General features: G+C 40.4%; 1 protein-coding gene across 1 annotated transcript; it reads right to left on the bottom strand.

Annotated features, from left to right (window-relative positions):
- Positions 1 to 864: 864 nt before the first annotated feature.
- LOC132589637 (sterile alpha motif domain-containing protein 12-like) lies at positions 865 to 26369 on the bottom strand. Its single transcript, XM_060262380.1, is given in 2 exon segments — positions 865 to 1476; positions 26052 to 26369. Coding segments are annotated over 2 exon segments (930 nt in total).
- Between the last annotated feature and the right edge of the window lie 218 nt (positions 26370 to 26587).

Raw genomic sequence — 26587 nt, 5'->3', positions numbered from 1 at the left:
ACTGGAATCCCTAGACCAGCCATTCCCCGCTGGTGGCAACTGCAATCTTAGCCACCACCAATGCACTACTATCACTAATATTCCCAGTCCACTCCGCCCTACTAGATCCCGATATTCAAATTAACCCAATAAACCCTAACCCTCAAATTTCCGTGTATATTAATTGGTAAAAGTTTAGATCAAATAGCAATAATTAATTATAAATCCCACCCTATTCCACAAATTAATTAGCTAAAAAAATTATACAATTCAGATCCAATATATATACAGTAAGCCAATCAAATGAGTTAATTAGTAAAAACTTTTAAACTAGTAGTTCATGAGTAGGTGGAGGTAGGATGTTATTAAAGTGCAATATGAATTCTTCTGATTAAGACAAGTACAAAGTAAGGTGCTGGGAGTGGTGTATTGTGAGGTAGGATGTTAAAGATGGTAAACTGCGAAGTGCAAAGTCAGACGCCGGTGTCGAGGGAGTGCCGTACCGGATGTAATGCTGGGAGTGGTAGTCCCCAGGTCCAGGGTCCAACAGCTAAGGATCCCGTCCGGTGTTTTCAGCGGAGCCTGGTGAGCCCGTGAAGGGCAGAGACCCCCCTCGTGCTCTCCCGCCACGCAGCAGAACTCCACCGTTCTATTTGTGGAGGCAGCTGGTTCATTCAGGACCCTTGCTCCGCCCATGTACCCGGTCACTTCCAAGGTCGTCTGCATAGGCTCCCTTCTTCAGTACCGGCACCCCAACATTATCTGCCATCACCACCAGACTCCCTCCCGATGGCGCACCTCTCCTGGCGCCCAGCCTCGTTAGCGGCTCAGAGCTCCTCTCGCTCCACTTGCCGCGTCCGCCGCATAGGTGTCTCCAGTCCCCACTCAGGCAGGGATGCCAACTCCGTTCATCCTCCAACGGGCCGCCTTGCGGCCCGTGCCACTGCCTTGCCGCCTCATGGGCCGCACTGCCGCCTCGGCTGCCTCGCAATCCACACCGCCGCCTCGGCCACCTCCGCATCTGCTGCAGGCCCCACTTGCTTGTGTCAGCAGCTGAAGGTTTCAGACTTCCTCTCACACTTTCAGCTGGAGGACCTGCTGCAAAATATGCTGCCGTAAGCTTTCCTGAGCAATCCCCATCCGCTCGAGCTTTTTGTCTGTAAGCCTCAGCAACGCACGGCCAGTTATGTCATGCTGTTTGAATGACTCACTGTAGATTTGATACTGATTTGGGCAATGTTTCTTCAGCCACTTGCACACATCCAGTTGGGTCCACAGTGCTACCGGCTTAGTCAGTTTCACAATGTTAGACTTAGATGCTTCTGGCTCTACTTGCTGCCTCTTTGGTGTTCCTTTTGACTCCGGCAACTTTGACGAGTTTTCCTTCTTGAGCAAGGACGATTCCACCCTCTCGCCTTCAAGCTGCAAGTTAATGCCTTCCGTGTGGACAGAGAGATCGATACCATTTGGATTTAGGCTGCAATGGATAGACATTAACTATTGAGAAAGTTGTCACAACTACAATCAGCACCAGTTAGTATACCTGCATTCTTTTATTCCTCTTCAACTGGGGTATAGTTCACAAGTGAGTAAACAGAGACAAACCCCAGCCTTTACTCTACCTCCAGCTTTCCTGAGCCCTCGAAGGGCATTCAGTTTTTATTTGTTGGAAGGTTTTAAAGTTGGTTTTAGGATCCCTTTTCAGGGACCTCGGGTCCCATTTTTGTCTGGGAACCTTAAGTCAGTTAAGGGCTTAGAGCAGGTTGTTAGAGATAAGATTGCAAAGGAGTTGGTGGAGGGCAGGATCTTGGGTTCTTTTTCACAACCTCCAGTACATACTCTTAGGGTTTTGCCATTGGGTGTGGTGTCAAAAAAGGTGCCTGGTGAATTTTGTTTCATTCACCATCTCTCCTTCCCAGGGGGAAGTCTGTGAATGATAGGATTCCTGAGCACTTATGCTCAGTTAAGTACACCAGCTTCGACCAGGCTGTAGCCGTGGTGAGACGCTGCGGGGTGGGTGCAGAGTTGGCAAAATGCGATATTAAATCTGCATTTCACCTTCTTCCAGTCCATCCTGATGATTTCGAGCTTTTGGGGTTTTCTTTTGAAGGTCAATTTTACATGGATAGAGCATTGCCTATGGGCTGCTCTGTATCATGTTCTCCTTCCTAGTGTTTCAGCACATTCTTGGAATAGGCTGTGTGGGAAAAAGTGAGTTTACAGGACATTGTTCATTATTTGGATGACTACCTTTTTGTGGGTCCCACGGGGACTGATTGTTGTAGGCAGCTGCTGTCTGGCTGTATTGAGCTGGCTGCAGAGCTTGGGGTCCCTTTGGCTCCAGAGAAAACTGAAGGTCCGACCCAAAAGCTGACGTTTTTGGGGATTGAGATTGATACCATAGCGCAGCTGTCTAGGGTACCTCTTCAAAAAATAGTTGAATTGAGGACTAGGATTTTTGACTTTCTTTGTAAAAAGGTTACCTTGCTAGAGTTGCAACAGCTAGTGGGGCACCTCAACTTTCCGTGCAAAGTGGTTGCTCCTGGGAGGGCTTTTCTTAGAAGGCTCTGTGATGCTATGGCAGGGTTACGCCTGTCTCAGCATAGAACACAAGTTACCTGCAGCATGAGGGATGATTTGAGGGTTTGGCAGGAATTTTTGGAGTCCTTCAATGGAGTCTCTTTCTGAAGAGAGTACATGAGGCTTGAAGCGGAGCTCCAGGTCATGTCTGCGGGGTCTTTGGGTTTTGGAGTTTATTTTCGCAGACAGTGCACGGATAGTTGGCCGGACTCTTGGAAGCAGGTGGGAGTGAACCGAGATCTTACATTTCTTGAGTTCTTTTCCATTTTAGTCGCGGTTTGGCTGTGGGGGAAGGATATGGCCAATCACACTGTTCATTTCTGGTGTGATAATATGGCGGTAGTCCATGTCATTAATTCCCTTTCATCCAAATCCCGGCGGGTTATGAGGTTGGTGAGGGCTTTCACTCTGTGTTGTTTGCAGCTTAATATTTTGTTTTTAGCCAAGCATGTGCCTGAGGTGAGTAACGGGGTGGCTGACGCTCTCTCTCATAAACAGATGGAGAGGTTTCGTCAGCTGGCCCCGGGTGCTGACAGAGAGGCGGTGCCAATGCCCCAGGAGCTATGGCTGATTGGAGATCCGAAGCCTGCAGAGCGATAGGCCTAACCTTACTAATGGGCTGTGCAGCATTTTGAAGACTTTAGGGCTGAGGTAGGGTATCGCATTGTTTGGCCCCTCACAGTGGAGCAGTTGCTCCATTACTGTGTTTCGCTTTGAGGTAAGGGATTGGCCGTGCGATCCATAAGTGGGGGCCTGTCTGCATTAGCGTTTGCCAGTAAGGTGCTGGGTTATAGGGAAGAAAAAGCTGATTTTTGTCTTTGAAAAATGCTGGAGGGGTGGGCCAGAGAGGCTGGACCCAGGGTTTGGGACCCACTCCTTTAGAATTGGGGCAGCCTCGACAGCTGCCACCATGGGGTATCCTTCCTCTTCCATTTAGTGCTTGGGCCGTTGGAGTTTGTATTGAATGGTGGGGGCACCGGGGCCTTCAGTGGCCGGGCCTGCTGCCTTTGTTATTTCAACATAGTATGGGCCCTCCTCCTCCAGTTTTAATTGTTCACCTGGGAGGTAATGATCTGGGGCTTTTTAAGGGCAAGGCCTTCGTTTGGCAGGCCCATGATAATTTTCAGTATATTAGGGAGTGATGGCCTGGGACCACCATAATTTGGTCAGCCATGCTGCCCCACCTGGTTTGGCGCTGTGCTTGGGACCCTGCTGCTATTGAGAGGGCCCGGTATAAGACTAATAAGGAGATTAGCAAGGTGTTGAAAGGGGGGGTTGGGCCATTATCTACCCCACTCAGATATTTCTTGGAAATTTCCAGACCTCTACAGAGGGGATGGGGTTCAACTCTCAGAACAAGGTAATATGCTTTTCCTGAGAGATCTCTGGCAAGGGCTGCAGGTGGCCTTGGGGCTCATGGTGGGTATTAAGGCCTAAGTAGAGACTTGGCCCTAGTGCTTGCAGGTTTTTCTGGGTTATGGTACTATGCAGCTAGGGGAGGACCATGAAGCATCCCCCTTTTGGGGAATTAGGGGTCTGGCATGATCAACCCTGGGGTGTGATGACCCGGGGTGGGGAGAATGCAGACCGTCCTGGAGGCTCGACGAGATGGTGCCTTTCACTGAGACATGCATCTGGGGTTTAGATCCTCTGGGGTGGGCCTCCCTGCTGGGCTGGGCTGGTGGGAGCTGTGTCACACAGCTCCAGCTGGGGGCTGGGTCTCTCGCCCACGAATGGCAGGGGAGTGGTCTGTTGAGACCACTAGCACTGACCAGGCCGCTGTTGGGTGCCCTTGCTGGGGTGTTATGAGTTATAATAAAGTGGCCCATAATTTTTACCAATTCATTTGTGTCCGACTCTTTATTCCGACTTTGGGGGGCAAATAACCATCTTACATTTTGTGATTATATAATATTCAATTTCAAGATTTTGTGACTCTGTTATTCTGAAAAACTGTTATTGGCATTATATGGTTGTATTCTTTTCTGCCATACCATGTATAATATCAATTTATTCAATAAATGGAATTTTTTGGGAGGAGGGGGGTGAAATTGGATTAAAACAATTTATTATGATGTAATATATTGTAAAAGCATATTATCATTTGTTATTAAAAGTTAAAACACATATATCACATTTCCTCCACCCCACCCCCCTTTTGATGGCCCCCATCAGTGCTAAACCCCTTTGTAAACACCTTCCTATTACTACTTTTATTTAATTTGTTATAAGGTAATAAACTCTATCTATTATAGAATCTTCCATTAAAAAAAGAGAGAGAAAATACCAAAAGCTATTATTATAGTCCATCTTCATGATAGTCCTTATTTGTTCACAAAGAAACGAAAAGATTATAGTCCCATTTTTTCTACAAACTGTAATCCATACATGATTTCTTTAAAAGTTAACCATTGTCAAAGATCACCAAATGTCCTTTAACGTCCCATTGTTTTTCAATATACTTTTGAAACTTCCCCCATTCAATTTTGTATTTCTCTAGATCTTGTTCTTTCAAGATTCTTGTAAGTTTGTCCATTTCACTCCAATGCATATCTTTCAAAGTCCACTTCCACATTTCTGGTACTTTGTTTCCACATTTACACATATAATGTCCATGCAGCTGAAAGCATAAACCAAATTATCGTTCTATCTTGCTTTTGAAATGTTTCCATTTTTAATCCCAACAAAAAGATATCTGGTGCCTTTTTAATATTATATTCCAAAACTTTCGAAATCTCTTGCTGAATCATTTGCCAAAATTGTTTTGTATTTTCACAAGTCCACCACATATGGTAAAAAGATCCTTCATGGTGTTTACATTTCCAGCATCTATCCGATATCTGATTATTCATTTTTGCCAATTTCTTAGGTGTCATATACCACCTATATAACATTTTAAAGCAATTTTCTTTAATGTTATAACATGCAGATATTTTCAAAGAGTTCTTCCATAAGTATTCCCATGACTCCATCTGTATTTCTTTGTTTATATTTATCACCCAATTTATCATTTGTGATTTAACTACTTCATCTTCCATAGACCATTTCAATAATAGTTTATATGTCTTTGAGATCAACTTTTCATTTTCACCAAACAGCATTCTCCTCAGTTCTGTTTGTTCTTGTCTTATTCCATCATTCTTAATGTCCTGCTCAAGCAAACTCGTTATTTGTTGCAACCGAAACCAGTTGTATTTATATTGTATTTCTTCAGACGATTTTAATTCCACCTTTCCTCCTTGAATTTTTAAAAGTTGTTTATATGATAACTACTTCTCTTCTTTGGTATCTGAATACAATTTTATTACTTCTATTGGAACAATCCAAAGCGATTTCCTCTCATCACCATATCAGGTATTTAACAGATTGCTTCTGACATAGTGATGTGAGAAGAAGCCGTCCATCTTATTTTTCCCATAGTACATGTAAGCATGCCATCCAAAAACATTTCCATGACCTTCTAGTGCTTTCTGTTTAGTAATGTCATCCATTCCTTAATCCACACCAGGCATAATGCATCATGATACAACTTTAAATTAGGCAGTTGAAATCCGCCCCTTTCTTTTGCATCTGTCAGAATTTTCATTTTAATTCTTGGTTTTTTCCCAGCCCATACGAATTCTGAAAGTTTCTTTTGCCATTTATTAAAGTTTCTTTTGCCATTTATTAAATTGTTTATTGTCTTTCACTATTGGAATTGTTTGAAACAGGAACATAATTCTCGGTAAAACATTAATCTTAATTGCAGAAATTCTGCCCAACATAGACAGATTCAATTTATTCCATTTTATCATATCTCCATCAATCTTACGCCAAAGTTTCTCATAATTGTTTTATACAAATCAATATTTTTGTTGTTATTTCTACCCCTAAATATTTTACTTTAGAGGTAACTTCACACTATGTTATCCTCTGTAGTTCTTCCTGCTTACACTTTAACATATTTTTGCACAAAATTTTTGATTTTTCTTTGTTTATGTAAAAGCCTGCCAGTTTTCCTTATTCCTGTATCTTACGAAGCAACAATGGTGTCACTTGAGTGGGATTTTCATTTGTAAACATCACATCACCTGCAAAAGCTCTGTACTTGTAAGAAAAACCTTTCACTTTCAGTCCCTCTATCTCTTTATCCTCTTGAATTTGACTTAACAAAATCTCTAAAGTCATTATAAATATCAATGGAGATAGAGGGCAACCTTGTCTTGTTCCTTTATTTATTGTCATTTTTTCTGTTAAATCTGCGTTAATACAGAGCCTTGCTGATTGTTCAAAATATATCGCCTTTATCATTCTTATAAAGTCTTCTCCCAATTTCAATTTCTCCATCACTGCAAACATAAAGTCCCAATGTACATTATCAAATGTTTTTCTGCAGCTGCAAAAAATAATGCTACTTTTTTTTCAGGATGTTTCTCATAATATTCGATGATGTCAATAACTGTTCTAATATTGTCTCTAATTTGTCTCTTGGGAAGAAATCCTGCTTGTTTTTCTTTAATAAAACTATTCAAATGCTGTTTATTTATTTATTTATTTATTTATATTTACATTTATATCCCGCCCTCCCCGCCTAGGCGGCTCAGGGCGGCTAACAACATTTCACATATTTAACAAAGGATAAAACTTTAAAATTTAACAATTAAAGAAATTAAGCATAAAAACCAGTTAATTAAGTTAAAATATTTAAAATACATGATTCATTACATAGAATAAATCTGGCAGCAGTAAACTTGTTTGGCGCTGGTTCTGCCAGTTTAGATGGTTCCATAGTCGTATAGTAGATGGAGGCTCCTTATTCTTAGCAACTCAGCAGATATCAGCATAGGCTTGCCTAAAAAGAGCGGTCTTGCAGGCCCCGCGGAACTGGTCAAGGTTCCGCAGGGCCCGCACTTCCTCCGGGAGCTGATTCCACAGTACAGGAGCCGCGGCTGAGAAGGCCCGAGTTCTGATGTTTTGAAGTTTGACCTCTCTCGGCCCAGGGATAGTCAATTTATTTTTGCCCATCGACCTCAGTGCCCTCTGGGGTTCATATGGGGAGAGACGGTCCCTTAGGTAGGCTGGTCCTCGGCCATATAGGGCTTTAAAGGTAATAACCAACACTTTGTACTGGACTCGGTAGGTAATTGGCAGCCAGTGCAGTTCGCGCAGTCCCGGCCGTATGTGCTCCCATTTTGAGAGCCCCAATAATAGCGTTCTGCTAGAATTCTTGCATATATTTTATAGTCATTGTTAAGTAATGAAATTGGTCTAAAGTTTTTCACATTTGTAGCGTCTGTCTTCCTTTGGTATCAAAGAAATTACAGCTTCTTTCCATGTGTTGGGTATTTTCCCATCTGTTCATCAATTTCTGAAGTTTTGGTAATAACGACTTCGTGAGAACTTTATAAAATTTAGCCGTAAAGCCATTTGGACCAGGTGCTTTTCTTAACTTCATTGAGTTAATCACCCCCTCTATTTCTCCTTTCTCAGTTGGTTTATTCAACACGTTCTTTATATTTTCTGTTAAGGTTTACCTTAATTTCCTGTAGATACTCATCAATTCTTTTTTTAATCTATACTTTGGCTTCTAAACACCTTGGCATCGTATTTGTAAAATTCCCTTTTAATTCCTTCATGATCAACAATGTCTTTTCCTCCTGACACAATTTTGTTGATTGTTTTATTCTCCCTTCTTCTTTTCATTTGCCAAGCCAGGTATTTTCCAGGTTTGTTCACATCTTCAAAAGATTTCTGTTGGAGTCTTTGTAAATTCCATTCCACTTCTTTATTCAGCAAATGACTTAGTTGACTTTGTAATGTAGTAATCTCTCTTATAATTGTCTTTTTCCCAGGTCGCTTTTTAAACTCCTCTTTTTTTCCAATTTCTTTCTGGATATCCATCATTTGCTTATTTTTGGCTCTTTTGTCTTTATTATTCAAAATGCCCTTCATTACTGCTTTGTTAGCATCCCACACAACTTGGAATTGAGTGTCCTCATTTTCATTTATTTGGAAGAAGCATTTAGTTTCCTTTTCCAGAAACACCACTATTTCCGGTTTCTGTAGCAAATCCTCATTTATCCTCCACCTTAGAGTCTTTTTCCCTGATTTTGCAGACCACAGTGTTGGATTGTGGTCTGCTCTGATTTTTAAAGTATCTCTATTTTTTTTTTGTTAAAAGTCCAAGATTTCTTGTGGTCCAAATCATATCAATTCTTGAAAAAGAATTATGCCTCACCGAAAAGTAAGTATAGTCACATTCTTTGGGGTTTAATTCCCTCCAGATGTCTTCTAGGCTCTCTTGTTTTACCAATTCGAAGAATGATTTTGGTAATTTCCCTTCATTATTTTTTTTTCCAGTTCTGTCCAAAGTATTTTTTACTGTTCCGTTAAAGTCTCCCATTATCATAATTTGTTCATGCACCACTTGGTCTAATTGTTGCATTATATCTTTAAAGAAAGAGTCTTTTGCTCCATTTGGAGCATATATTCCCAGCAACAAAGTTCTTTTGTAGTTCAATGTCACTTCTACTGTAATATATCTGCCATCGTCATCTTTAAAAAAATTTGGGTCTAATTCTTGTTTCATGTAAAAAAACTACTCCCCTTTTCTTCTCCTTGGCCAATGAACAAAATTCCATACCAAGTTGTTTGTTCCATAAAAATTTATAATCCGTTTGCTTGATATGTACTTCTTGCAGACAAATTATATTACATTTTTGTTTCCCAACCCAATGAAAAGTTGTCCTTCTTTTTGTGGTGAATTAAGTCCATTTATATTCCAAGATATTAATTTGTAATCCATAATGATTTTTGTTCTTATTCTTGATCTGTTTCCCCAAAGTCTTTATGTTCTCTCAAGAAATTTGTCATTTGCTGAGTATTCGTAATAGTAAATCTCCGTCCTTTGAATTCAAAATCAGACCTTCTGGAAGTTCCCATCTGTATCTCATTTCTTTTTCTCTCAACTTCTTTGTCAGCTTTTTGTAAAGTCTCCTGTCATTAATGACTTTCCTTGGCAATTCTTTCATTACTCTTACTCTACTACTGTCCACTTCCAGAGTGCTCCTGAATCATTTATTAAGAATCCATCCCACCATATCTCTTGTCAACAATCTCACCACCGCATCTCTTGCTAATTTATTTCTTTTGGCGTACTCCGAATTCACCCTGGAAATGTAGTCAAAAAAAGGTCAATTTCATCTGGGTCTTCTTCAAGAAGTTCAGCAATAACTTTAATTATATAAGACCTTAAGTCGGTCTCAGAAGACTCAGGCACTCCTCTTAACCGTATCTGGTTCTCCATTAGTTTACAGTCCACTAATACTGCTTTCTCCTGCATTTTTTGAATAGTGGCATCCACTTTGTCTATTCTTGTATCTTGGTCTTTCAACTTTTCCTCCACCTTTTGAACTTTCTGTAATGCTGCTTGAGTATCTTTTCTGAGATCTTCAATGTCTTTTTTTAATTTCTTCTGTGCTGGACTCAATATTTTTAGGTCTTTTTTTAGTTCTATTTTTGTTTTTCTCATTATCTTTACCAATCTTGCCTCCATAGCATCCATTGTGTCTTGCCATCCAGCGTTGGCCATTCTTTCTTCTTCAAGTGACCCAGCCCTCATTCTAATCTGCTTTGCTGCAAGTTTTTTCTCTGACATCACTGTTTGCCTATTGCTTAAATAGGTTCAAAATTTGACCTCTCAGATTCGAATTTCGAGTACACAGTTCTGTAGATTAGATCATGCCCTTTAATATGAACCCAAAATCGCCGTTCTCTGATGTTCCTAGGTTGAGATATTACTTTAAAAAAATATTCAAAATGGCCACCACGGTTTTTCTGTCCTTTTAAAAAGTTTTTTTCCTTTCCCCCCCAAAACTGCACCAAAGTTAATTCTAAGTATATAGACCAATAGATTTGACCATTTAATAACAATATCTGCCGGCTGTGCAATTTTTCAATGTCCAATTTTCTTGTAATTAATTTTTAAATTTTTGACCTTCTTGTAATGGTTGCTTTTTAAGTCCTAGAGAGGGCTGGGAGGCTTGTTGTTTCCTTTTCTCCTAATGGCTCCTTCCTTTACTTTCCTTCCTTTCTTGACACGAAGTCTTGTTTTCAATGATTATGAAGTCTTGCGTTGTTTCAATGACGACATTTCCTGTATTATATTCACCAGCTCAGCATTCCTTCTTGGAGGAGGTTGTCTACTCCAGACCACAGGTATTCCAAACAAAATTTGTTTTTCCTCTTCTAGCATTATTTCTCCAAGTTCACAAGTCCCAATTTTAACCCCTCCTTTATCTTCCTTAATATAAAATGTTATATCTGGATGCAGACCTTAATTTTTGCTTTTATTTCTTCTTATATCAGTCCCGGAGTGATAGATATAAATCTTTTACCTTCTTTTCCGATATCCTTCTGCGCACTGCTCTCTTGGTATATTAGATGTTAATCAGTCTCAAAGAAGCTTTGTATCCTGGTGGATTTAAGCCAATTTAATGACCTCAGGAATCCTCTGTAGATTATTGAATGCAGTCCTTCTCGGGGACTTCCGGGGTTGAAGCTTGGTGAGCTGACCTGTTTCCTTGTGTGGAGCAGACCAAGATCTTTGTTTTTGGACAGAAAAGGCTTTATAAAGCCTACTGTCTTCTTTTTCCAGTAAAGGAAATTGTCTATGGCATGCATGTTTATTTCGAGGGGGATTCACTTTGGCTGACGAACAATCCCAGGAGGGGTTTTTTCGGCTTTGAAGATTCCCCCGATGAAGAATTGCATTCTATCGCCTACAAAGAATCCTTGGAGTCATTAAATTGACATAAACTCACTAAGGCTTCAACTTCCTATGGACTATAACAACATCTGAGATAAAGTGGACGGTATAATGAGAGATTAGACGTCGTTAATAAGGTAAAGATCCTTATCTGCTACTCCGGGTTTAATTTAAGCTTGTTAAAAGGGAAGATCTGGGACTCAGAACTATTTTTCAAAGTGGAAAATCAAGGAGAAGTGGAAGGGGGTAGAAGTGGTTTCTTTAGACTCAAAAGAAAGCAGAAAAGTGCAGAAAAATACTTGCTGTTATGAATTCTTGTGGCTTCGAAAAAAAACCCCAGTCATAACAAAGCTGCAGACTCTCTCCTTAAAACAGGAAGTGATGTTTTCTGTAATCACTGTGAGATTTCAATGCTAGAGAGTCAGGAAGTAAGTGTGGAGTGAAGAGGAGCATCCAAGTATCCGGATACTTGCAAGAGTCAGTAACCATGGAGAAACATTGGAGGCCAATTACAGAAAGGCCAAAATATTTTCACTAAATAACTTGAAAGTGGACTATAAAAGGATTCAAAATATATATAAACAATCCCCTAAGGGCTAAATAACATGGACTATGTGCTTGAAAATGGGAAATAAGCCCTAGAGGGAAAAAGGAAAACTTTTTAAAAAGAGAGGCTTGGAACTTTAAAAATTAATATCTTGAGCTAGGAAGCTCTGAGGACAGCATTTTTAGGCTTGTTGAAAAGGGCATACTCTGTTCTGTTAAATGCAACTATCAGATTGGGGATTGAAAATACCAATTAAAAACGCATTATTTGTAATGGGCAGTCAGTAATGTCTGAGTAGAAGTTGGAATCAAGAGTTACAAGGTTAAGAGCTGCCTCAGTGGGAGAGGGCAAAATGTCTAAACAAGTTCATGAACAACTGGACGCTATGGAAGCAAGAATTTTGCAGGCAATGAGGGATTTAATAACTGGAAGTGAGAAGAAATTAACTAAGGAAATAAACTCCAGTGCTGAAGAGGTAAAGAAAGAATTTAAGAAGGAAATTGATGACCTATGGAAAGAGTCTCAAGCAATAGCTAAAAAGACTGATGAGATAGAAGTGAAAATTAGAGATCAAGATGCCACCATTAAGAAAATGCAAGACAAAGCAATACTACAAGACTGTAAGTTGATGGAGAACATGATTCGGCTAAGGGGAGTGCCTGAGAATGAACAAGAGGATGTGAAGACTCATATTGTCACAACTATAGCTGAATTTTTGGAAGAAGATCTGGAGGAGATGGAGCGTTTATGTGACTATGCATATAGAGTCAATTCAGAATTTGCCAGAAAGCGTAAACTACCCAGGGATGTAGTGAAACAATTTTGGATAATGATTCAACAGGAGATCTCGAAAATCTTGGGTTATAATATTAGGAGAGCACCAGATGTCTTTCTGGTGGGATTACAAATGGAAAGCTTTCCGAAGCAAGACAGAACATTGTTGTGGTATTTGCTTTCAGCTGCGAGAACATTGTAAGCGCAAATGTGGAAGCAAGACAGAATACCTGAAAAATGGGACTGGGTCTTAAAGGTTCTTAACTGGAGTAAAATGGACAAACTTACTAGAATCTTAAAAGACAACAATTTGGAGAAGTTTAAAGAAGACTGGAGTAAATTCCAAAGTTACGTGGAAATATAATGGAGGGTGAAGAGTCATTTAGTAGTTTATGACATTAATTGAACTTTAAATGATAAAGAAGAATCATGATTATTGAGTTAGTAGGATATAGTTACATGGTAATTATACATATATGAGTTAAGATAAGATTAAGACAGCTGGAATACCGGAGTTGATTTTATAACTAGGAGTTTTGTGTTTAATAAATACCAAGTGAATTATAGAGAAAAGGTTATTGAAAGATAACTCTTTGTATAAAATTTTTAGAATGGTGAAAAGATATTTAGTAGTGTTTGACAACATTAATTGAACTTTTAATGATAAAGAGGAATTGTGATATTGTGATAAAAGCATTAGTAGAACATGGTTATTTGGTAAATATATATATATGAGAGTTAAGATAAGACTAAGATAGGGGGAACTCTGGAACTGAATTAATAATTATGAGCGTTGTGTTTAATAAGTGCTAAGTGATTATTAGAGAAAAGGTTAGTGAATGATAATTTTTTTCTTTCTAAAGATTTTATAATGTGAATTTACCTTTAATATGCTTTTAATTTGTTTTAAGTACCGGCGGAGGTCATGAATAAGAGTGTAGGGGGGGAGGAAATTATGTAATGTATTGGAGAAGTATATTTGAATTTGAATAGGTGAATTTATTTCAATATATTGCAAAATAAAAAGTTTGGTCATAAAAAAAAAAGAATGCAGTCCTTCTCGGGGGACTCTTCAAAGCCAAAAAGGAACCCCACTGGGGTCCCTCGTCAGCCAAAGTAAATCCCCTCAGAACTTAATATGCATATCTTGGCCTTCTCCTTTCCTGGAAGAAGTAGGTAGCAGGTGTTAAAATCAACTTCCCTGCCGGGGGGCGTGGCATGCTCAGCTGAGAGGAAGACGTGTTTTGTTTGAGCTCCCGGTAGAATGCTAAAGGGAATTAAGTATTCCTTCTTCTGGTGATAAAAATAACAAAGCCTTGAAGACTTTAAAATAAGTCGGTGATAGTTGTGAAGTGGGAGTCTGGAAGTTGGCCAGAGGCTAAAGTCAAAACTAATTGGTGCTGAGAGAAACGGCAATGGCGACCTCGGACTCAGAAGTTGAAAGTGAAGATAAGGTAATGAAACCAAAAGACTTTCAATTAGAAGTTAAGAGTGCTGTGGAAGCTGCCAAGCATAGCATTATTAAGGCAGTATCAAAGATTGTGGATGAAAAAATAACTAATTTAGCTGAGGCCGTTGAAGCCATGGCAGAGACTGTGAATAGTGCATGGGAAATGGCGCAGCTAAATGAGAAGAAAATTAACTTGTTGCAAAAACAGTCCAGACAGTTGGAAAAGCAAAATAAATACCTTAAAGATAAACTGATGGACTTGGAAAATCGGGCCAGAAGGTCAAATTTGCGGTTGAAAAATATTCCAGAAACGGAGGACATGGATAATGTGATTAAATGGATGGCTGAAATGCTCCCAGACTTAGGAATTTCAAGGGAAGATTTGGATCGTATTCATTGAGTTGGGAAGCAGACAGCTGAGTGGAGGTGGCCGAGAGATGTGATAATGTGTTTTGGAAAATATACATTAAAGGAGCAGGTGCTTAAAGGCATGAAGGCCTTGGATAGGCAAGATAAGTTACTGTATAATGATAAAAAAGTGTTGGCTTTTGAAGATTTATCACAGGAAACAATCAACAGGAAGAAAAAGTTAAGAGTGTTTACCAAGGTGCTGCAGGATAAAGGAATGAAATACAGCTGGAGAATGGCACCCTTTGCTCTGAAAATGGTGCATGAAGGAGTAGAGCTGTTTGCAGAAGATCAGAAGCAGATGGAGGAGCTATTTAAACGTGTGGGACTGCAGCTGCCTAAGGATTACAAGCATTCCCCTGACTGGGACTCAGAAGGGGAAAATAGTTTGGAAGAGCAAATGGGGAACACTCAGAAACAGAAGAAGAAGAAAAAGGAGGAAAAAAAGACTTGGGACTTCAGGGAAAGGACTAAGACTAAGAAATGATTGAGGGAAGATGGATTAAGGAAGAAGGAAAGAAGATAGAAGGACCGGAATAGCTCAACATGAACAGTTTTTTTGGTTTTTTTTTAATTGTTGCTGTTGCTCTTTTTGAGTTTACAGTGTGGGAGAGATGTCTTTTTTCTCCCCCCCCCCCCAATATGGATGTTAGTGGTAGCTGGATGTCTGATGTGTTTAGTGGTAGGATTGGGAAGAAGATGTGTAGATGGTGGCTGATTGGGATGATGTTGGTATGTTTGGATGGTGTGATTGGGGTATGGATGGATAATTGGGACCTAAGGGGTGAATGGGTGGATTATGAATGGAGTAAGAAGGTGAGTGAATGCATATTGGGTAGAATTCTTTATACAAGAGATATGCCACGAGCATTGGCATATTGCATTTTTCTTGGATGGGCAGAATTGGTAATGGAGGGTAGGTGGAGGGTAGATAAGCAACATCAGGTGGGGTTGGTTAAGGGTGATTGGGATTTAGAATTCCAGGCTGGTAGAGAATAGAAGAGATATGGGGAAGAGCTATGGTTAGGTATAATATGATAAAAAATGTTAATGTTATATGTACAACTCTTAATGTTAGAGGGCTAGGAAATCCAGTGAAACGGGCAAGAGTTGGGAGATATATTCAAGAGTTAAAAGCAGATGTGCTGTTCTTGCAGGAGGTATATAATGGGGGGGAAAGAGAGATGAATTTCCCTGGATTTGGGAAAGGTAAGAAATTTATTGCTCCAGGCTCCTCAAAGAGCAGAGGGGTGGGAATAGTATTTAATTCTAAAATAGATTTTGTTGCAGATAAAGTAATGAGAGATAAGGATGGAAGGTTTATTTTTGTACAGGGTCATTTGGAGGGAGAGCCGGTGGCTTTAGCTTCTTTGTATCTCCCTAATGTGCATCAGTTGAATGTATTGTATAGATTTTTGCAGAAGTTTGAAAAATTTTCACCCTATACTAAAATAATAGGGGGGGATTTTAATATTAACTTGCAGGGGAAAGGTAATGTCAAAAAAAGGAAGGCGGAGAAATTTAAAAGAATGTGCGGGAAATTTGGTCTGCTAGAATCATGGATGGAAATGTTTCCTAATGATGATGTATATTCTTTTTACTCTGCCGTGCATGGAACTTACTCAAGATTAGATGGAATCTTAGTCTCTCAAGAAATGAGGAATTGGGTAAAAGATATGGAGATCGGGATGATTAAGATTACTGATCATGCCCCTGTTTCAGCCTTTTTGCAAATAGGTCATTGTAATAGATCGTATAATTGGAAGTTTAATCCATGGTTAGTGGCAGATGAAGAAAGTAAGTGTAACATTAAAAATGCAATGGAAAGATATTTTGAAGAGAATAGGAAATCAGATACTTCATTAACAATAGTATGGGAAGCAATGAAAGCCACTATTAGAGGTGTGTGTATACAGAATTTGGTGAGATTGAAGAAGGGTAAAGATAAGAAAATTAAAGAAGTAGAAGAAGAAGTTAGAGTATTGGAGGAGAAATTTAGGAAATCTAAGAAGAAGGAGGATAAAGAACAAGTAATTAGGAAAAGGGAAGAGTTGAATGTATTGGATGTTAATAGGACTACGTTAAAATTATGGTATAACAGACAGAAGTATTATGAGTTTGAAGGGAAAGGAGGAAGAATTTTAGCAAATAAAATTAAGAATTTTCAGGTTAGGAAAAATATTAAGGCAATCAGGAACGATATAGGGTTTTTGGAAACTGAACCTAAAATGATACTGGAGAATTTTATAGAATTCTATAACAAATTGTATGCAAACAAAGGGATTAAAAAGGAAGATATAGAAAAATTCTGTGAGGGGTTGGAATTTTTAGAATTAAGTGAAGATAGTAGGAAAGAATTAGATAAGGATATAACGGAAGAAGAAGTTAAGATGGCTATAGATTCTATGAATATGCAATCTGCACCCGGACTGGATGGTTTTAATGCGGTATTTTATAAGCATTTTAAGGATATATTGGTGCCTCATGTGACTGAATTGTTTCAAGGAATTTTGGATGGATCTCCTACACCGCCTACATGGTTGGAGTCGAGATTGGTGTTAATTCCGAAACCTGGGAAAGATCAGACTTTAAGGGATTCATATAGGCCAATTTCAATCACCAATATGGATTATCGAATATTTGCAAAGGTTATGGCAATGAGACTCAAAAAATGTATTGCACAATTGATAGGGAAAGAGCAATTTGGGTTTATGCCTCAAAAATATTTAGTAGAGGCAGTTAGGAAGGTGATGGGTATGGTTTATTTAGCTAAAAATAAGGATTTGCCGCTTACGCTTTTGGCGTTGGATATTTATAAGGCCTTTGATTCTGTGGATTGGACATACATGAAGACTATATTTCAAAAGTATAGGTTTGGGGAGAAATTTCAAAATATGATTGAGGCAATATATTCTAAATCTAAGGCGTTGATAGGAGTTGGTGGTTCAGTAGAGGGATATGTTCAGGTATTGAGTGGTACGAAGCAGGGATGCCCTTTATCCCCTATGTTATTTATTTTAGCATTGGAACCGTTAGTGAATAAATTAAAAAAGGATAAAAGAATTATAGGCTTTGAAGTTCCAGGGAAAGGGAAAATAGATGGGAATCTCTTAACAATGTATGCAGATGACATGATGGTGACAATTAAGGATGTGGAGCCCGCAGTGGCACCTTTAAAAAAGATACTACAGGAATTTGAGGAAGTGTCAGGGTTAAAAGTGAATTTTTCAAAATCTTCAATGATGTGTGTTAATGTAAAACCAGGGTTACAATTAGCAGCTTCAAAAATTTTGGGTATTCCCATAGCAAATAAAATGGTGAAATATTTAGGGGTTAATATTCCTAGGAATATTAAAAAAATATTTGAGTATAATTATAAAAAAATCTGGAGTGGAATTCAAGTTAAAATGAGAGACTGGAGGAAGAGGAAGGAGTCAATTAGTACAAGGAATGCCATGGTCAAAATGTTTCTAGTTCCTAGGTTGACTTATTTATTTTATGTATTGCCTTGGCATATACCAGAATACGTACTGAAGAGATGGCAAGGAGATATAGATAGATTTGTTTTTGCATCAAAGAAACCAAGGACAGCCAATAGGTATAGATATTATGGTATTAAAGATGGGGGATGGGGGATTCCCAATATAATTTACTATTATGATGCATATCAATTAAGGCACTTAATGATTTGGTTGGAGGGAGAGTTAGGAGAAGAGCTGAACGGGATAGAAAAGGAAAATTTAGAGGTAGTAGGAGGAAAGGAAAGTTTATTTGATAGAACGAAAAGGAGGAAGAAGATAGGTGATAAATTATCAACCTTTATAGGGCCCAGTAGGGTATGGGAGAAGTGGAAGAAAGAACTCGCTCCGGAGATATCATCTATTATTAAAATGTGGTACTATGATAAATTTGCTCCATTAAGGGGATCACTGTCAAAGGAAGTAGGAGATAAACTGAAGAGGATTACGATTCAAGAATTGAAAGAGGTTTGGGGTACTGATGGGGTGAAGAAAGAGGAGTATAATATTTTGAATAATATTAATTGGTTGTTAAAAAGTCAAATCTCCTCATTGCTGAAGGAGGAAGAACTTAAAAATATTGGTAAAAGAATTAATACTCCCTTTGAAAAATTGGTGAAAGAGTATAGAGAAGATAAGTCAAAAATAGTTTCAAAATTGTATAAGATTTTATTAGGTACAGGGAAATCCCCGAGAGAATTTTTGAAGGAACATTGGGAAACAGATATTGGAGATAAAATTTTAGATGAAGATTGGGAGAGGATGTTTAGATTACCTCCCTTTGTTACAACATCTAGGTTAGTGCAGGAGCAGGGATTGAAGATGATACAGAAATGGTATTATACACCCATTAAGATGTATTATATTTCTAAATCAGGGAGTAAAAATTGTTGGAGGAAATGTGGAGAAATTGGAACTTTCAGTCACATGTGGTGGGATTGTCCCTTAGTGAAAAAATTCTGGATGCAGGTTGGCATAGAGATGACAAAGATTATGGGATGGAAAATAAGTATATCCAAAGCAATGGCAATTATTAATTTGGATGGTGTGGGATTAAGATCAAAAGAGGATAGTAAATGGATTAATTTGATGTTAGTAGCAGCAAGACAAGTGATAGCAAGGAATTGGAAAGAAGCTGAGGAATTGACAATTAATCACTGGAGGGATAGAATGAATAATATAATTATTTTGGAGTATTTAACGATGAAGATACGAAGAATGAATGGATTAAAGGTTAGGGAACAGGAGGAGGGGTGGTTTAGGAAGATGGTGAGATATTTGGAAAAGTTTAAACAATTTAAGACGATTGGTTGGTTAATAAGAAAATGAATGGATAAGATGTTTAAATAGAGTGACGGAGTTGTATTTGGACGAAATGTTAATAGTTATAAATTTATGGAATATTATAATGTATCTATGGCCTGGGACTCTCACAGAGGTGGATTGGTGGTGGAATACATAACAATAAAAATTTTTATTAAAAAAAAAAAAAATCAACTTCCCTGCCCAGAACAGAGATTCTGATCTGCTTGACGACTGAAGAGCAGCTCAATCCACCATGATCAAAACCCGGAAGTGCCGGGGGGGGGGGGTAATTATGAACAAACTAAATAGCACCGCTCACAGTACCAATTCTTGTGGGATCCCACTGCTAACTTCCCTCCATTGAAAGAACTATCTATTTCTGCTCTCTGCTTCCTTTCATTTAGGTAATTTTTATTCCATAATATGAATTTATCAATTTATCCCATCAATTTATCCCATGACTGCTAAGCTTACTCAGGACTAAATGGTGAGGTACCTTATTGAAGTGTACTGGGTTCAAAGCATGAGGACGCCCGAGAGATAGTGAATTCAGCTCTTTATTAAGTGATTACAGCATAGTGGTTGGAAAACTGAACTGACTAGCAGGGCTAGGGGCCCTGCTTATAAGTATGCAAATAACCCCACCCCAAAACCCATCACACACAACTATAGGTACACGGCTAGCCTAAAGATTCCTGATTGGCCTCCTCCCAGAATCCAGGTAGCTATTGTTAGGGACCTTCAAACTCAGCCACGTCCTTGATTGACCCTAAGGCCAAGTTACAGTTCCAATACATGACACTCTTCCCCCCAAAGTTCCCAAACACCTAGCAAACATATTCTTTGAGGCGCACTGGTTTGCGACCATTGCAGCACTCTGGGAGCAGGTGATGCGTTGAGTTCCCATATCGGGGTTTCTGGTGCTGTACTCATGGAGGAGTGTGGCTTTGGGGTGGTCAGAATATCTGCTGCTGCCAGCAGGAGTTCTTCTGGCTCCAGGCAGTCAGGCTGGGCACTGATGGCTTCTGGCTCTGGCTGTGGTGGTGACTGGGGTTGCTCCATGGTGTCTGGAACTAAATCCAGTTTGGCAGGAAGCAAGGGGTGGCAGAGTTGGTTCACATGTCTGTGCAGGACTTGACCCCCATCAGTCAATACCTTATATGAAACTGGGCCTGTGACTCAGATGACATGAGCCGGGATCCAGGCAGGGCCGCTGCCAAAGTTTCAGGCATATGTGGGGTCACCCGGGAAAACCCTCATGGTGCTTCCTGGCACTCTGGTGATGGCCAAGGTTCTGGGGCTCTATCTGGGTGAAGCCGGTCCAGCTGGGTCATCAGGTAGTGGCTCATGAGGAGTTCTGCTGGGCTGCAACCTGTGGTTGCACTTGGGGTCACATGATGGCTGGAAAGGAATGCAGCTAGGTGATGGTTCCAGTCCCCATGAATCAGTCTCCAGAGAGACTCTTCGGTGGTGCTCACCATCCGTTCTACTTGTCCATTTGTGGCCAGGTGAAATGGGGTGGAGTGGACGTGCCTAATGAGGTAACGGCCCAGAAACTCTTGGAACTCTTCTGAGGTGAAGGCCATTCCATTGTCTGTGACTACCATGTCCAGGATGCCGTGGGTGCAGAAAATCTTTCAGAGTGCTCAGATTGCCACTTGGGTGAAGGTGGAAGTGACGGGTACTACCTCCAACCACTTGGTATATGAAGGGCTGCATCACACCATTGCCAGTTTGATGTAGTGGTCAAGTGTGCGGACTCTTATCTGGGAGAACCGGGTTTGATTCCCCACTCCTCCATTTGCACTTGCTAGCATGGCCTTGGGTCAGCCATAGCTCTGGCAGAGGTTGTCTTTGAAAGGGCAGCTGCTGTGAGAGCCCTCCCCAGCTCCACCCACCTCACAGGGTGTCTGTTGTGGGGGAGGAAGTTAAAGGAGATTGTGAGCCGCTCTGAGACTCTTCGGAGTGGAGGGCAGGATATAAATCCAATATCTTCTATCTTCTGCTTCTGACCCCAGATCCAGGGGACTTTCTTTTTGAGGAGGTGGTGAAGCGGCTCCGCGAATGTGGCTTTCACGGGCATGAAGGAATGATAAAAGTTCAGGAGCCTCATGAATGCTTGTAGCTCTGGTTTAGACTTGGGTTCTGGAGCGTCTATGTGGTGCGGATTTTGCTGGGAGCCAGATGGATGCCCTCTGTGTCAACCAAGAATCCCAGGAACTCAACCCATGTGTGGAGAAACGCCATTTTAGTCAGTGGTGGTGCTTCATTTGGCAGGGGTCAGTAAATCCCTCAGCAGGCTTTGTAGCCTTCCCCTCACTCCCCCCTCCCTTCCAGAGCCAAACCAACAACGCTAGGGGGAAAATCTCCTAGAGAGGCAGGAAGTGCTTTTGTTCTTGGCATGTGTGTTAGCAGGAAGAGAAGGGCAGTTGGAAGCCAGCGCTGGAGCGAGCATGTGGTGAGCAATGGAGGCTCCTGCCTGGGAGGCCCCCAGGCAGGCAGACTAAGTAAGTAATTCACAAGACAGGGCAAGTCTAGATCAGGGCCAGCAGGACGTGTTTATAACACATTTTGTTTGTCAGGCTGTTTGCTGTGCGTGTGCTGTGCTGTGCTAACCTTTTAAACGCAACTGTTTTTGTTTTGTTTTTCTTTTCCTATCGTTTTCTCTTTTTAAATAAATATATATTTACTGTTTAAATGCTGGCAGTCAATCTCTGTACCACCTAGATCCCCAGACCGCTTTAGACCACGCTGTGTTGAGAAGGGGGCCCCGGGGAAGGCATGCAGTTGGATAAGGTGCCAATCCTCCAGGGGTGCCCCAAAGAAGCGCTGAGGTCTCTGTGAAACCCAAGTGCAGGGTGGCAGAGGACCTTGAGGCCTGGCCTCACAGCTGGAGAGGGGGATTGGGAGTCCTGTTCCTCTCAATCTGAACCCCTAGACTGAGCAGGTGGTGGCAGCGAGCCCAAGGGGCAGGAGGAGAAATAGCTCCCTCCAGGAGTTGGCGACTCAATAGGGAGCTGACGGGACCGGGGATCCAGGGGACTTTCTTTTTGAGGAGGTGGTGAAGCGGCTCCGCGAATGTGGCTTTCACGGGCATGAAGGAATGATAAAAGTTCAGGAGCCTCATGAATGCTTGTAGCTCTGGTTTAGACTTGGGTTCTGGAGCGTCTATGTGGTGCGGATTTTGCTGGGAGCCAGATGGATGCCCTCTGTGTCGACCAAGAATCCCAGGAACTCAACCCATGGAACCCCCAGGCAGCACTTTTCCCACTTCACCTTTAGCCCAACTGAATTGAAACATTGTAGGACAGTGAGGAGACAATCGATGAAGTCCTCTTCCATCAGGGCAGCAATCAGAACAACATCAAAGAAGGGCTGAACACTGGAGATACCTTTTAAAAGAGAGTCCATCAAGCTCTGGAGCATCCCCGGGGCCATGTTGACCCCAAACTGCAGTCTGTTTACCCTGAATGCTCCCCTGTGGGTTACAATAGTTTGCACCTCCGCGATAGCAGCAGCAGCAAGCCTTATTGGCATAAAACAGATTTAGCAGTAAAATAGCAATATAAATAATATAAAATCCTAGATAATAGAGTATGTAGGGAGCTAATATACATAAAATAAGTAAAATATATATGAGTCAAGTTTAGCCAAATTAAATAATTAAAACAAATAAAATGTGGTCATTCCAGAACCATTCTCTGTCGTATTTCCATGGCCTGTTGAAGAAATCTAGCAACCGTTAAAGTTACCTCAGAACAAGTGTCATTTAAAAGTTTGTGGACTTTGCCTGAATCAGCACAGCCCAACATATCTGCTAAAATATCTTTCAGGTATATACAACGAATATCATCATAAAGGGGACAGTTCAATAATACATGGGAAATAGTTTCAATACACTTTGAGATTACAAAGACAATGTCTGTTAGAGTACTCAATCCTGTTAAATTTACCAAATAAGATAGCAGATGGTAATGCATTACATCTCGTTAACGAGAATGCACGCCATTGCTGTGGAGCTTGCAGAGAGGAGAAATATGACGCTAATTCCCCTACTGAGAGAGGAAGTTCAAAATTCAGCGGGGAGCAAGACTTGTTGGCCAGGCTATATAACGTTTGCATTTCAATATCTAGAATTCTGAGCTTAAGTTTTAAAAATGCATCTTTTAGGGATAGCATAAGAAGTGAATCTAAATCAATGCCCATAGATTTAATTTTCCTCTCAATAAATACTAGCCAATTTGACATATTAGATTCTGAGAGCAGTTGATATAAAAGGCTCTCCGAATCAGAGTGGAAATGTAGTCATAACCAATATTTAAGTGACATTAGCCATGCTTGTGTTTCCATAAGATTCGTCCCTGTTTCTAAGCATAAAATTGCATATGGTACACACTATGGGAATCCCAGGATTTTCCATAGGAATTTTGATTGGACACCTTCAAAGTTGTTATCCAGGGCTGTGATCCACACTGGGACCCCACATAAAAGCTGTGGTATCACTTTAGCCTTAAAGATTTTTAGCGCGGCTGGGATAAGCTGATTGCCTCTTATGTTCTTAAGCGCTGGATAGCTGCAACGTTAACATTGACTGACTTAATTATACAATTATGGTGATTAGTCCAAAGTGTGTTATATTGGAAATGAATTCCTAGGTATTTATAGTATTTTACTTGTTCTATCTCTTTGCCGCCTATTGACCATTTAGTTGGTTTCCAAGAACTGGAAAATACAACAATTTTAGATTTGTCATAGTTCAATAGGAGTTTATTGTTGTTAAGGAAGGTGATACAGCGAACAAGCAAACGTTTTAATCCAATTCTGGAACAAGATAGTAAGACTGTATCGTCCACATATAACAGTAAGGGAATGTGTCTGGCACCGAGTTTTGGACTATGATGGTCAGTATCTGACAAAAAGGGAGCAAGATCATTAAGAAAGAGGTTAAACAAAAAGCGGGCCAATACACAACCTTGTTTAACCCCCTTTCTCAACGGGATTTTTGACGTAAGATTGCCTGATAAAGAGCATTTGACTTGACAAAAGTTGAAAGTATATAATTTTTTTAATGAGCATAAGGAGTCTTTTATCAATATTTGTTTGTTCCAGTTTGGCCCAAAGCAGGTTTCTGTCAATTGAATCAAATGCTCCCTTTAAGTCTAAAAAGGCTACATACAATTTCATCTTTTTCCCAATAGTGTATTTGGAAATTAGATGGGACAAAGTATTACAATGATCGAGAGTACTTTTGCCTTTACAAAAACCCAGTTGTTCCGGACCAAGGATTTTTTCTCGTGTCATCCATTGTTCAAGTTTCCTCAGTAGATTCTCTCCTGGGACTTCTTCTATTGAGTTGAGAGAGCTTCAATATGTGCCTTTGATCGACCTAGATCAACAAGATCCTCCTCACGCTTCAATTTCCACTTGCCCTCCTTTAACAAACTCGAAAGTGGATAATACGATATCTATTCTTCCATCTGAGATTTCACTAATCACTTACCCCCAACCTGAAATAAGGCGGACTTCGGAAAGGCTGGTCATTGCTGAAATCCATCCAGTGCCCACCATGTCTATGGACAATTCCATCAATCCTAAGGGTAATTTCATCTGGCCAAGCCTTTGTGAACTTAGCAAAAATATTTCTAGGGGCCTCGAAAACAAAGGTATGATTTTTGTTTCTCCCTGCTTGCCAAACCAATTTTTCCAAGATGACTGACTGAGATCTTCTTCAGTGTCTTCAATTCCAAATATTTCTCCATTATCGGATATTAAGATCATCTTGTGGAACGTGGCTGGTTGGTGAAATAAATCCAAAGATGCAGAATTTATCAGTTACCTTAGGAACTTTGATGTCATCTTACTCCAAGAGACTTGGTCCCAAAGTCCGATTCATCTTGAAGGTTACAAGTCCTATTTGCTCCCAGCCTTTAGAACCAACTCAAGAGGCCATTTTCAAATGGGTTTGTCTATATTTGTGTCTCTTCTTCATAATTCTGTAGGCATCCCCCTACAGGCCGGAGGCGTTATGGAACAAGCTATCAAGCTTGTTTATGGGAATCTTTCTATGATTTTGGTAAACATATATATCCCTCCTGCCCTAGATAAATCGTCCCTTTTATATCATTGGGAATGTTTGAATGCAATTGTGAGTGAATTGGAAACCAAATTTCCCTCCTCTAAAATAATAATAGCAGGAGATTTTAATGCAAGAGTGGGCAATGATGATAAAATCTTTTTTAAGGCCCTTAAGGTCTGGCTAAACCTCAATCTAGATGATACCTTACCACTTTTTTTTTCCTATAGGAGGCAATCTAAAGATGGCTATTCAAATTTGGCAGGCATTTGCTTTGCCAAATTTGTATCCAATACAATAAGGTCTGGCTAAATGGCTTGGAAAGGTTTTCTTATTCGGGGGATTTTACATTCATTTCTAAGAAAGTTTGCTGTATAATTAATTATATTACTGTCCCTTTCTCACTAGAATTTTATATAAAAGATTTCTGTATAGGTGATCTCATTATCAGCGATTACCTTCCACTTATTTTGACCCTTCATACAGAGTCTTCCCCAGACTTTTCCCTTAATCCCTCTATACACTTGACGGAGTCTACGTCCTTACCAAAAATCTGCTGGAATAGTCAGACTAAACAAGCAGCTCAGTTACTTTTAACTTCTCATTCCCTTTTGAATCTTAGAAGGGTTTTAACCACTGCAACGAATTCTTCAGTGCTAACAACAGCCTACCTCCGCGATAGCTTTGTCAACTGGCAGTTGTTGGTAGGTCTGGGCCAGGTCCAATTTGCCTAAAATTATCATGCCAGCCAGAGAAGCCAAAACATGGCTGACCACTGGGACCAAGTAGGCGTGATCCTGTACCACCTTGTTCAAAGTACATTTATAGTCCATGCAGATGCGGACGTCTCCATTGGGCTTTATGGGGGTGACTATCGGGGTTTCCCAGGTTGTGTGGGGTATGGGTTCTAGCACCCCTTGGGCCACGAGGCAGTCTAGCTCCACCTCGATTTTGGGTTTGAGCATGAACAGGATGCTCCTGGCCTTCATTCTAACTGGCCGCACTTGGGGATTTAGTTCTAGTGACACTGTTGGCCCCATGCAACAGCCCAAGCTTCCATTGAATTCATTGCAAATCCTCATTGCAAATCCTCCCCAAGTCTCCAGGGGTTAAGCTATATACTCCCATGACTGCAAACCCCAATGACGCGAACCACACTAACCTCAACAAACTTGTGTGTTGGCCCCCAACCACCAGAAAGTCTCAT

This window comes from Heteronotia binoei, chromosome 21 (assembly GCF_032191835.1).
Source record: "Heteronotia binoei isolate CCM8104 ecotype False Entrance Well chromosome 21, APGP_CSIRO_Hbin_v1, whole genome shotgun sequence".
In the NCBI taxonomy this organism is placed as follows: Eukaryota; Metazoa; Chordata; class Lepidosauria; order Squamata; family Gekkonidae; genus Heteronotia; species Heteronotia binoei.
Note: the sequence above shows the minus strand (reverse complement) of the source record. Positions and strands in the feature narration are given on the sequence as shown.